This window comes from Amborella trichopoda, chromosome 12, assembly GCF_054954075.1.
Source record: "Amborella trichopoda isolate Santa Cruz 75 chromosome 12, AtrichopodaSantaCruz75HAP2 v2.0, whole genome shotgun sequence".
NCBI classification, from domain to species: Eukaryota; Viridiplantae; Streptophyta; class Magnoliopsida; order Amborellales; family Amborellaceae; genus Amborella; species Amborella trichopoda.
In genome coordinates this window covers 27,763,811-27,777,543 of record NC_142347.1, presented here as the reverse complement: position 1 = coordinate 27,777,543, position 13,733 = coordinate 27,763,811, and the positions used below count along the sequence as shown (strand labels likewise).

At 42.0% G+C, this 13,733-nt stretch overlaps 1 protein-coding gene across 9 annotated transcripts in view; it reads right to left on the bottom strand.

Annotated features, from left to right (window-relative positions):
• Positions 1–527: 527 nt before the first annotated feature.
• LOC18438588 (RAF-like serine/threonine-protein kinase PRAF) overlaps positions 528–13,733 on the bottom strand; it is a 29,250-nt gene continuing 16,044 nt past the window's right edge. For all 9 annotated transcript variants that reach the window (XM_020670058.2, XM_020670059.2, XM_088853614.1 and 6 more), the window contains 3 exons: positions 1,614–1,736; positions 1,175–1,262; positions 528–1,069 (listed from right to left, as the gene is read on the bottom strand). In XM_020670058.2, the coding sequence (XP_020525717.2) occupies positions 861–1,069; positions 1,175–1,262; positions 1,614–1,736 (420 nt within the window). In that variant the 3' untranslated portion in view covers positions 528–860. The remainder of the gene's footprint in view (positions 1,070–1,174; positions 1,263–1,613; positions 1,737–13,733) is intronic.

The following is a 13,733-nucleotide window of genomic DNA, read 5'->3' as shown; positions in this document are numbered from 1 at the left end:
TCATCAATAAAATTTGAATATAATATATAAATTTGGCATTTTGTGGTCAAATTTGTAAAAATAAAAAAAAAACAATTAGAGAGCTAATGGTCCCAAAGTTGTAAACTTGAAGGATTAAAAAGATTTTGGTGATCCCAAAGGCTAATAGGGAGGAAATTTCCAGGAGAGGTAGAGGCCATTTTCCCATATTACCATCAATCATAGGCAGTAATATCATTGTAGACACCAAGTAGAACTTCTATTTCTGTAGGCATCAAGTAATATCTTCTACTGTAGAAGATATCAACAGCTTTTCTCTTTCTAGGGACAATTTCCACATGATTCAAATCTCCAGAACATGGATATGTTTTCACCGATATGCATTTTGTATCCTCATTTCCTTTCATCACGCCATCTCTAAGATTGGCGACCCATTCATTTGTCAGATCACATACCGGACCTTCGAGCAGAAGGGACATTGGGGGAATCAGGCGATCATATGAGAGAGAGAGAGAGAGAGAGAGAGAGAGAGAGAGAGATCCAAGGCAGAAGTATCAATCTCAGGCGCGTTTTATTTTCATAATATCAGTCACATTTTGGTCTTGTATTTTGGCATCATTTTATTAATCTTTATGAGGATGGGGATTTTCTTTCCTGGATTCACAGTGGTCACCACTATCAAACCACAGCCAGGTTGCAAACCCCTTTTATCAACACAGCTTTGATCCTAAAAGCGGTCCTGTACAATGGCCTTTTGCATTGGTGAGCATCCAGGATGAACATTCATTGGGAGAGAGAGACGGGGGAGAGAGAGACGGGAGAGAGAGAGACGAGAGAGAGAGAGAGCAACCAGAATGACCAAGTACAAATCTTTTGAAGCATTATCTTGGTTGTTGAGGTTGCGCAGGTGCATGTTGGGCCTGCCCTTTTGGTGGGAGGGAAGCTGCCATTGACCTCAACATGTCAGCAACCTCTGTAAAACTTGGCCTCTCTGGAGGATCGGAAGACCAACATTTCTCCATTAGTGACCTCCACTCTGGATCACAGTTTTCGGGGATTGGTGGCCTAAGTGTGTTGTTCACTATACCACCTGTTAGGAGGTAGTGGAAGCATAAGTCGCGATGACTAGCAAATATCAGCAGGCAAAAATGAGAATAATAATAATGAGAGAGAGAGAGAGAGATGGTGTGAGTACCTATGATAGCTCCATAGTGGAGATTAGCATATGGCTCGTCACCTGTGAGAAGCTCCCACATAACAATTCCGAAGGAGAATACATCAACCTGAATGAGGCAGCAAAGTCAAATCCAAAAATGTCAGTAACTCTCTCTCTCTCTCTCTCTCTCTCTAGCATGACAGCCAAAGACATCCCTATCAATCCGGCTACCGAAGACACCTCTCTTTCTTCCCCCTCTCTCCATCTCTGTAAGAAACTATCCAACAGGCATAATTTGACGGCAAGAAACACCTACCATTCTCCTATCTAACCTCACAGCCAAACCTCTCTCTCTCTCTCTCTCTCTCTCTCTCTCTCTCTGCACAGCAGCGATCAGCATGAGCAAAAACACACACATGGAGGATTAGATAAAGTTTAAGAAGCTATTTGATATCCATAGGAATGGAATTCGGCATACCTTCTCAGAAACCAAATTGCTACTGCCATTAAGAAGTTCAGGGGCCATCCATGGGAGAGTACCCCTCACGCCACCAGATATAAGTGTCTGACATTTCACTTTTGACAAACCCAGATCACCTACCTGATAAAGAAGCTCCAAGAATTAATCAACATGTAAATAACAGTTGAAGAAAATCAAGCAAGATATATATAAGAAAATATGCTAAGAAAAATGTCCAACCTGTCACGAGCACATGCATGGTACATCACTTGCCTTCTAAAGTATTTTCGTTCTAAGCAACGCAAATGAGATATCATTGATATTGCCATTCTTTCTCCTCAGAAAGCATTTTATGAGAGACATTCTTATATTAAATATGTTTTGCATCCAACAGCAAAGTTAATTGTTGGATGAAAATTTGACATCACCGCAAAGTTGTCAAATGTGAAAGCCGACGTTTAGGGTGCATCACTCCCACGCATGTCGGAAATGAAAAGTCTGAAAAAATTTAGTGTCTTTGAGCAATAATGTTCACAAATTTCACTCAGAAATTAACTGTGCTCATCATTGAAGACATTTCCCATTAAACCTGGTACAAGGTTCCATCTGGTATAGCAAAACCTTTGTGAAGCAAGAAGCAATAGCTTCCCTAAATATAATGCTTTCCCTGACAGCGTTTGCATCAACAGCTAACAATAGCCTGCTTGCTGCACCAGGAAATGGCGAAGTATAAACCCCTATGTACTATTTTTCACATTCAAGTAAACTCCTGTTTCGATTGGTATTACAATTCTGCCTGTCAAATTTGGTTACTCCGTCATGTCAAACTTATCATCCTAGAAGCATTAAGAACTCATCATCTAGAACTATAATGTTTACCAGTGTCTTGCAATCAAAATTCAACAATAACAGTTTTAAGGCTACTCCTAAGTTCTAAAACAGCGGAATCAAACTCAAAGCGGCTTTCATTTCTTATGCCACCTGGAATCCACTAGACTCCGGGTTCCATGGCCTATCATTCTACTTTGATGGGCCAATCATGAGCCCTTGGATGGAACTGTGGGTCTTGGGTTCCATTGGGTTAGTTTAAGAACATGGTTGTATGTTTTGGAGTAAGCCACGTGAAGTGCTCTCGCATTGAGAAGTCCACAACCTAAGGTACCGGATTTCCCTTTAAGATTTTTCTAGGAGCTTGAACCATTTTAATTTGCTAAAATAAAATGAAAAATGATATTTGATCATGTTCAGGAGTTTTAGATAATTTTTCTGGAAATGGACTTGAGAAAATTGTTTGACCAAATGATAAATAAGGAGACATTGGTGGGCCTAAGACCATGTGTGATGCCCAAATGGGCAATGGACCTCGCATGCGGGCCCTTGGAGGGCCCGATGTTGATGATGTGATGATGAAATCATCACTTGGGTGTGCCTCACATAAGCGCACCTTTATCGTATTAAGTGGATGAGCATTATGAGTGTGTGAACATAAGTACATGTGTGTGAGCAAGAAAAACAGGTCTTTATGCCATGGGGCCATGGGAAAATTAGTAATTGTGTCCAAGAAGGGACACATGGCACAAGATCCCTAGCCCACATATAAAGTAACCTTAGGAAACATGTCACTCAGTCACTTGAACACATGTGAAGTATATAAGAGAGAGAGAGAGAGAGAGATTCCGTCTTATCTCTCTCCTTTCAAGTGAAAGGAAAGACGGAGAGAAAGCTGGACTCAAGGGCACGCCTTATTCATTGTGTCGATCTCTCTCTTCCCTCTCACACAGTAGTTCATAGGACCCTTGATTTAAAGAACATATTTCTTATCTCTGAGTGAACTTAGCCAGAAATAAAACCAAATACAATTAAAGGGAAATTAGGGTTTGGATGGCTAGGGAATAAGGATGTTGAACCTTAGCCCTTGATCGACGATAGAACATCATGGGATGAGTGGCTTGGATTGAGCTTCTCTTCACCCCATAGATATCCAATATTACAGGCCCATATTGGTCCTCCTTAAGACGAACCTTCTACACACTCTTGAAACCCTAAGTTAGCAGTAAAAATAAATAGGAGTACTTGGCCCCACGTTTCACACAACCTTTCAAGCACTGTTATGCTCTTAAATTTTTGTGTGTTTGTGTGTGTGTGTGTGTGTATGAGAGAGAGGCAGAGGGACTCTTGAGACCCACGCCCCACTTTGTAAGACTATAGCTTGCTCTTTAGACCATAAAGCCTTGCGTGCCCCACAACCCTGTATTGTTTCACCATCACCATGCCTTACATGATCCCATCACCTTGCATATTCCATACCCAATTAAGGAAGCTTACTGGTGATTGAAACCCACATCTTCAAAGTCCAAACCAGCAAAGTAAAAGCCCTCTTTGGTGTCTCTCTTCCCTTCTCTAGCCCTCATATTGTTTGTTCATTGTCTTGTACATTGTCTCCCACATGGTGTGTGCATAATAAGCCTTGTTCTTGCCTCCATCTTTCCATACACAATATAAGGCATTCTTGGACTTATTTCCAACTTCATTCTCAACCCATCTCAAAGGCCAAACATAGTTGGGATGTTCGTCTTAGCTTCCCACTTGGAAGAGAGCATTGAGCCCCGATCTAGTCGTTATCAAAAGAAGAGATCCGATTCGGTTTGTGCAAAGTCCCTAGGAGGTGATCCACGGCAATTCTTAGAGGCATCTAAGGTCCTCTTTTGTGTTGTGCACATAGTTGTTGGAAACGCCTGGGAAGCCGAATCGTTTCAGGAACTGGAATCGCACCTGGCCAGAAGTTTCCATTTGTAGGAATCGTTGTCCGTATAATAGGAATCGTTGGTAACGAGATTCCTAATTTTCGAGAATCAAGAGTCGATCGGAATAGGTCCAAGTTTCATCCACATATGGAATCGAGATTCCGGCCTCCTTAGAATCAAGATTCCCATCCCCCTAGGTTCGACACTCCAAGTGTCAAGTTTCATTAATACAAGGAATCGAGTTTCCGTCATCTATGAAATCGAGTTTCCGACATATGCAGAATCGATTTTCCATCATATATGGAATCGAGTTTTTGACATATGCGGAATCGAGTTTCCATCATTTATGGAATCGTGATTCTAACATATTTGGAATCAAGTTTCAATGATATATGGAATCATGTTTCTAGCATATTTGGAATTAAGTTTCTGAACTATATGGATAAGAGATCCATGTTGGTTTGAGATCGAGAATTACAATAGCGGAATTGAGTTTCCGACATGACTTGATTCGAGTTTCCGACATATGTGGTACATAGATATGTTGTTGTGTAGAATCGTGATTCTTACATATTTGGAATCAAGTTTCTCAAGTTTTATTTTTTTGATGAACGTTAACATTTGCATTGCTTTATAAAAGGAGAATACAAGTTTGGGTTAGTCCGAGAGTACCCACTAGACGGGACTCTCGGTAAAAAAGAATAGGTCAACAGACTCTATACAAAATAGGGTTATAAGCTTGCCCCTTACAAAGTATACGGCGAGTTTAAGAGAAAAGGCTCAAAAAATTTGCCCGTTCTCAGTAAGGTGTTCTTCTTGCAGTATCCTCTGTGGCCCAAAGCAAAAAAGGTAAGGGCCTAGTCTCCGTCATGGGCCTTGGCTCAGTCCTTCACCAGCAGGTCCGCAAGCTCGTTTGACATCCTTGAGGTATGCGTCCAAAAGACGGGCATATCCCTCCAAATGTGTACAATCTCTTCATAAAGTGGTGCAAGATACTAGGGAGGAGTAGCTTTCCTGGAGGCCCAAGTAATGATGTTTCAGGCATCACCCTCCACTATTAGGTTTTGTCCCCAAGATCGATCGAAACTTTGCAGGTCTTTGATGAGAGCCAATGATTCGGCATACTGGGAATCTTGGAAGCCAAGGTATTCGGAGTAGGTGAAAAGGATATTGCGTTTGTGATCTCTAAAAACCCCGCCTGCACCTGCATGGCCGGGGTTTCCCAAGGAGCACCCATCGAAATTTAGTTTGATTGCTCCTTGAGGAGGAGGCTTCCAGAAGCTTGATCTTTTCTTCTTCCTTGGTCTGTGAAGAAGAATATTCTCCCATTGACTTGGGAAGGAATTCGATGGGATACCCTTGAAAAGGTGGTGATTGGACGCCCAGAAGGTTACTAAGGATGTAACCATGTGAAAGAGGGATGGGACCAGGCAGACCTGTCCTTGAAATATTCCGGCATTTCTTTCTTTCCAAAGCACCCAAATGGTTGCTGCCACTGTCGCCTTCCATAGGATTCTGCCTGCTTTCGGCCAATGCGAGGCGTAATTTGAGGCTAACAGATCTTTGACCGTTCATGGTGGTATCCAAAAGACACCAAACAATTTCACTAAGAGGCTCCAGAGATAGTGTGCAAGTTTACAATGAATGAAAAGATGGTTATTGGATTCCTCCTCGCACAAACACATGATGCCCCAGTTGGGAATTGGGATCCCTTGCTTTTGTAGGTGATCGACAATGAGTGCCTTATGTGAGCCCGCTATCCAATTGAATGTTTGCACCTTGGGAGGAGCTATAATATGCCAAACCTGAGAGAAAACCGATGTGGGATTAAGTGGGAAGGTGGGGGGGGTGGGTGAGTTTCTTGTAGAAGGAGGCCACCATATACTCCCCTGAAGGAACGAGGGACCATACCAACTGATCCCTACCTTGAACAGGGAGAAAAGTATGGTGCAAGAGTGCCAATAGCGAGAGAAAGTGGTTTTCTTTCCTCCTCAGAGAGGTTTCTTCTGAATGAGGGTTGCCACACTCTTCGACCTCCCTCCGGTATCAATTCCTCCTCTAATGTGGTGTCTCTATTCACTGCCATAAAGTAAAGGGATGGAAAGCGGTTCCTCAATGGTGCATGACCAAGCCAGAAGTCCGACCAAAAGCGCACTCTTGTACCTTCTCTCGGGTGAAGCCTGATGAATTTTTTGAACAATGCGAGGGAGGAGGTAAAAGATTCCATGCACCTGCTGCATTGGACCAAGGTCTTCTCTCTGGCACCCAAGTGTGTTCAGGAATCTTGTACTTACTCCGTAGTACCTGAGCCCAGAGAGTGTTCGTTTGGGCAGCTAAACGCCACCACCATTTTCCTAAGAGGGCCAGGTTATGTTTTCTTACGAGTATGATCCCCAAAACCCCCTGTTGTTTGGGTAAACAGACCTTGTCGCAGTAAATAAGATGAAACTTAGTTTTATCAACCTGCCCCGACCAGAGAAAGTTCCTCATGAGTTGGTCAAGCCAGTTGGCTACTGAAGTTGGTATTTGAAAAAGAGACATAAGGTACACAGGGGCATTAGCAAGGGTTGCTTTGATGAGAGTGATTCTTCCGGCTTGAGAGAGATATCTCCCTTTCCACCCAGCCAACCGTCTATCTACCTTGTCGATGACATGGGACCAGTGTCTCTTTTTCGGTTTTCCCAACCCCAGCGGCAGGCCCAAGTAGGTAGTTCGGAGGTCATCTACTTTGCATGCCCAAGATGGAATGAGCTCTCTGATTTGGCCGTTGTCAATCGCTAGTCCCATCATTTTTTATTTCTCCATATTGACCTTAAACCCAATGGCCAATTGAAAACATTTGAGGTAGAGCCTCAAGTTTTCCACTTCTTGGGAAGAAGCATCAAGGAAAACTAATGTGTCGTCTGCGTATTGAGGTGCGACACAATAGGCCCCCGGTGTGAAGTTTTAAAACCTGTGAGGAGACCAGCCTAGTATAGATGGCCCAAGGAACGACTAAAGACCTTGGCCGAGATAGTGAAGAGAAAAGGGGACACGAGATCCCCTTGACGTAGACCCCTCGATAAGGGAAAGTAGCCTTTAGGGGTTCCGTTGATGAGAATCGAAAAAAATGGGTGAGAGTAGCAACCTCTCATCCACTTTCTCCACTGAACTCGGAAGCCATCATTGCCATTGTCTCGTCCAAGACAGACCAGTTAACATAGCCGTATGCTTTCTCCCAGTCGATCTTAAAGATGAGATCAGGCAATTTGGCCAAGTGCCTTGAATGTATACATTCATGGGCAATCAACGCCCCATCAAGGATCTGTCTATTTTTAATGAAGGCAGCCTGAGAAGATGAGATGATTGAGGGAAGGACCTGTTGTAGTCTTGAGGCCAACACCTTAACCAAAATTTTATACAAGGAGTTGAGCAAACTGATGGGACGGAAGTCCTTAAGTTCCTCAGCCCCTTCTACCTTAGGTACCTAAGCGATGAAAGTGGCATTAATGGATTTATTGTGTATGCCCCGATTGAAGAATTCTGTAAAGAAGCTCATGAAGTCAGGGTGAAAGTTTCCCAAAAAAATTTAAAGGGGGCAACGTGAAACCCATCAGGGCCAGGAGCTTTATCTTTGGCTAGGTCATCCATGGCTTTCACAATTTCCTCTTCTAGGAAGGGGCGTTCCAGCCATAGAGCATGTTCTTCAGATAGGGTCTGAAAGTCTAGGTCAGTCATGGCAAGTCTAGAACCACTCCAGGCAGAATAATGATTCTGGAAAAAGATAGGATGGCCGACTCGATTTCTCCCAGCTGGTCCAAATAACAATTATTGACCTTGATGGTCGAAATACAATTGTCCCACCTGCGACAATTTGCTATTATGTGGAAGAAACTGGTATTATGGTCCCTTGCTTTGAGCCAACTGACTCTTGATCTTTGGTACCAGTAGAGCTCTTCTTTTTTGAGGGTAGAGAGGTATTTGAGTTTGGTTTGGGTTCTCAGGTCTGCTTCAGTGGTTGTCAAAGGACGGGACTCTTCTAGGCAATCCAATTCTTGTATGGACTTAAGAAGGAAGGACTTAATTTGAGAGTAGTTCCCAGGAAGTGACCGACTCCATGATTTGAGAGATGCTTTAAGAAAACCTGCTCTTCCCGTCACCTGGCCAGAGAAAGAGTTCCACCAGATGGGGATCAAGGATGTTAGGGATTTTTCTTCTAGCCAAGCCAGTTCGAATCAGAAAGGTTTAGGTCCTTTATTCAGGGATATGGTGCTAAGGAGGATGGGACAATGGTCAGAAGTGGGTTTGGGGAAGGCTATGGCATGGGATCCTGGAAACCTTTCCTCCCAATTCAAGGCTATGAGGAACCTGTCAAATTTAGAAAGGGTAGGTTAAGGGGAGTGATTGGACCAGGTGACACCGTTACCTTGAAGAGGGATATCTAGGAGGTCATTCCTAAAAATGAAATCCGAGAAATCCGTCATGCCCTGAGAAATATGGGAACTGGAGTTTCGTTCGTGGGACCAACGTGTAATGTTGAAGTCTCCACCCAGGCACCAAACAGGGTGAGGGAGGGAGGCCACAAAGTCAAGTTCGGTCCAAAGGCGAGGCCGCATGGAAGAAGAGTCGGGGCTATAAATGGCCGAGAATTTCCATTTTAGACCGTCGGAAACACGAGACAGTAGAATGGTTACAAAGAATTCCCCTATATGTGAGGAATGTAAGAGATGATCTGTGGGATCCTAGATCACCCAAATTCCCCCTGAAGCTCCTTCCACAGGTAGGACTACCCGCTGACAAGGCCTCCTAACCCATTCCTGACGAATGAGGGAGAGAGAAGGCGCAAGTGATTTGGTTTCAGTAAGGGCAAGGATAATGGGAAGGTGCTTCAATGCCAGGTTCTTGACAACCTTCCTTTTGGAGGGATGTCCCAGACCTCTGATATTCCAAGAGATAATCTTCATTGTGTTGGAAATGGGGAAGAGAGAGAGGCTAATCTAGCTGACCGTCTCAAAGAGGGGGAGGGTGAAGAGATGGGGGAACCTAGTCGACTTTGAGCTGGTCAGGTGTGAAGAGAAGGGGCGAGTTGGTCAGGTGTCGCTGGATAGATTTTTTAGACATAAGGAGTACTGCAATACCATTTAAGAAGTGTCAGGTGTCACTAAATTGTTTAGACATTAGAGGAGTTTGCGTTTTCTCAAGCTCAAGCCATAAGTGTGTGTGATATAGGACCTATAGGCAGTGTCGCAGCTACAAGGCTGCATGTTGTGCATAAAGGAAAGATGGTGGCATCGACATGTGTTAGTGTATCATCTGAGGAGACCGTGGTTGGCAAAGCTAGCACTGGAAGACCAACTCGCCCCTTCAAGAGAATGAACTATCAAATTTAACTATTTAGAGTTAAAGTACTAACTACTAAACGTAACGGTGATGTCGTTTGCAGGTAACAAAGGCAGTTATAACTTAATAACTATCGGACCATTTGAAGTTTAGATTTTTTGGCATAGATTTTGTGGAACTAAGAGGACGTGGCCATGTGATCATTAAGAGTTATTTAGAGTTAAGAGTTAAGACTAAGTATTCCACATCCTTACCCTCATTAAAAAGCACACAGCTCAATTTGTTACTTTCGCACTATGTTTTTTTAATAATATTTTTTGTTTAGGAGAACATGTGTTTTATGTGAATTCCTTTTTATTTATTTGTTTAAGAGAAGCTGTCCCTACTACACGACAGCATCAAATTATCTCGAGGAGGACACCTAATCACACGTTACAAGCAATGATCTTGTACTCGATCTTTTCACCTAATCACAAGATACAAGATGCAAATATTCTTTACTCATCCTTTTCACAACTATTGACCACTCAATAATTGTCAAATGTATTCCACAAAGAGATTGTAAGTCATAATTTTATAATAATTCATACTTAAATATTCCACATCTTCACGCTCATTATGACAAGGAACATAACACTATATGTTTGTTTTGCAATATGATTTTTTCATAATAAATTTTTTTTTGAGAACATTATTTATCTTTGAAACCATTTTTTTTATTAGGAGAAGCAATCCCTAGTCCCCACGACACCAGAGCATCCAATTTTTTGAGTTGGAGTTGGACTATATACAAGTTACAGGATGCAATTTTCTTTTATTCATTTATTCACAACTATTGACCAATAAAAAATCAAATGTACTATGTTTCATTAACTGTGGGACGTAATCCACTGAGAGATAGTCTGAAGTCAAAAGACTCGGAACTTTAAAATAAGGGTGCGGTTTGCATATAAATGCATCCTTAGCTGTAGAGTTTAGGTTGAAGCAAATCACCACGTTCAAGTATTTCACCAACATGTGGACTGCATACTAAGACAAGGGAACACTATCGCTGCATACTAAGACAAGGGAACACTATCGCTTACCGGTGGCCATCCCTTTATCCAAGATAGTGCGATTGTCAATGTGATATTGGGTTCCCCCATAATGATTGGTGTTCTTGCCAAAATGGTGGGACCAATATATGTGGTTCTTGTGACTTTATTTATTAGAGGTTTGGTCCGAGACAATCGGAGACTGAGAGTGAAACCCATTATTGTTATTTTCTGTTTTTCTTTGCTTTTTACATGCTTTTAGTTTCTCCCTCCATGAAAGCAAGCCAGCAAAAGAGAGAGAAAGTCCATTAAGAGAGAGAGAGAGAGAGAGGATACAAAAAAAATGGAAGAGGCATAGCAGGGGAGTGAGAGAAAAAGAATGGCAGGGGGTGGAGAGAAAGAGTAGAGAGATTGGCCAGCTGTGGGGGACGAGGGAAAGAGAGAGTAAAGAGAGACGGTTGCTAAGAATTAGCATAAGAAAAAACTTTCAAGAAATGTTTTGAGCAAATACATGGTAGACTACCCATGAAAAATTAAGGAAAGTGGGTACAAATAAAAATTTCAAGCAAGACAACTCAATACAAAATTTCATTGACAAATGCTTACTGAAATGAAATGAAATGAAACTCTAAAGTTAAGATAGCCGACCCATGAAAACAAGGAAAGTGGGTTCCTAAAAAAATAAAGGAAAAATAGAAAAACAAAACTAGATAACAAAGAAGGAAACAACTTTATGTGTTCCATATAAGAAAAGAGTGGTGATCCTATATGACCCTGCCACAAATAGTGGTGTGAACCATCAGAATTTAAAATTTAGCACGTTAACTTCATTTTTTTTCTCTCCCTATAAAAACTTCAGTCCATCCTACAACCTGTCCCTGTAGAAGTTATTTTTTAACTTTTGGAGAGAGACAGAGAGCGTAAAGCATCACAATAATCATCGCCTTGGAAGACCAAAATGGGGAAGAACACATCTCGCTGGTTTCTCTCTGCTCAACCCCTACGACCGGTTCCTTACGTTCAAGAACACAACCAATCTAACCTGCAAAGGCACAAATTGCTCTAATGACCAACAATTTACTTATAGAAGAAAACCAGCCAATGATGGATTCTACAAATCCAGTGAAAACACCGTTCCCTCTGAATTTTCAAGTTGAAATCTGTCTCCAATTAATATCAAAGAGTAACATCAGTAGAAAACAAAGATGGAACAGAAGAACTGATAAACAATTCATTGCTTCCTCTCCTTAATGAGAATGAATCCTTTAAAGCAAAGATTGATGGTTTTTCTGAGCCCATGAATTTCCAAGGGAGTTTGTGAGAGCCGTGATAGTCCCAAATCAAGTTTTTCTTCTGCAACTTTGGGTGGAAGTGAACGGCAAATTCCAGTGAATGTTGCTGGAAAATCTCTGCATAATTTGTGGCATTTTGCCGAAGCATCCAGTAGAAAAACCTATCATTTGGCCAAAAAACCATTCAAACGGAGAGGGAAACAGTTTTCAAGCAAAGGAGAATGAAGAAAAATCTGATAAATGCACAGATAACACGACAACAGGCTTTACCTCTAGGAGGACCACCAAACCACGTGTAAACAATCAGAGGAGTCCAAGTTCCACCATCAAGGAAAGCAGTGAAAGGCAAGAGGATCACATATGCACATTCCAAAGGAGCAAAAGATGGAGTCCAGAACTAATGGAAGAAAAAGATCACATAAATAAAGAGCCAACTAAGAGAGAGGAAGGGCTCAATTTAAGCAGGATATCTAAGGTTAGAAATAGCCATTTGACACAGGGAGCTATCAAAGGCAAATGAGTTGCAAAGAGTAAGGCAGTCGTGAAGAGGACAATGAATGCAGAAGGGGACTTCAGAGAATCGATGGTGGAGATGATCTCTAAGAATGGGATTTGAAGTCCAGAAGAGCGTGAGGAACTGCTAGCCCCATATTCATATGTGAGCTAATCTCTTCCCCTCTTTACAAATCAAAACCCACCCCCCAAAAAAACGGATGCTAAAAAACTGCCATTAAACCCTAGCTTTCTGCAACAAAGGGCAGAATTGTGGGCTAGTAGTATTCCTTTAACAAATCGCATCAGAACCCATTTCATTACAAAGCTTCAGATCTTCATCGAGACTGAGATTCTCGATTTTCGGCTCGTTTTTCTCCAAAATCAATACTGCCTGAAAAAACCCACCTCACATGGAAACACCATACTGCCATTGAAATCGAAGCCATATTTTTCATAAGCTCCTTGTAAAATGGGGCAGAAAACTAGCAGGTTAATGTATTTTTCCATAGGGAGAGAGATAGGTGGTGGCGAGAGGCAAGAGAGAGAAAAGGGGAGAGAGGACAGAAGCTGTGAGGGAGAGGAATATGTTGGAGAGAGAGAAAGATGCAAGGGAGTTGTAGAGGGGGTGAGAGAGAGAGATTGTACAGGACAAGTTGTACGGGGACTGCAGGTTTTATGAGTTTGGGGCTTCGGGCAGGAAGGACAGAGACTTTCCTATTGGAGTTTTAGGGAGAGAGAGAGGGTGATAGGGAAGAGGTATTGGTACACCGTAGATTCAATAATGATCCACGTGGTAGGTTCAAAAGCCATCCACGTAAAGAGAGAGAGGGAGAGGGAGAGGGAAAAAATGAGTGGGATTTGATATTTGGGAGATTGTATATGGATAATATTCTATGAGATTTTCGCATTAAAAACTTAATAATGACCAATGGATTTTTTCAATTTTACCCTTAGTGATATTTTACCCTAACCGACAAAGGCGATTATGTTTGGGTAAATAGATTTGAACATTGTATTAACGGAGACTTGTACATGACCTTTATACTCAAGATCACTAATATGTTTTTATTGCCATCCACGTGTAATTTATAAAATTGCCATACCACAGATTTATTGACGCCCATGGGTCCACCCAAAATCAATAGTCCCTATGGTGAGGTGATGGACCATGGATAATAATCCATAACAACCAAACTCGCGCTTAGTTCTTCAATCCAATAACCTAATTCACACTTTCATACTTTTGAAAAGTGG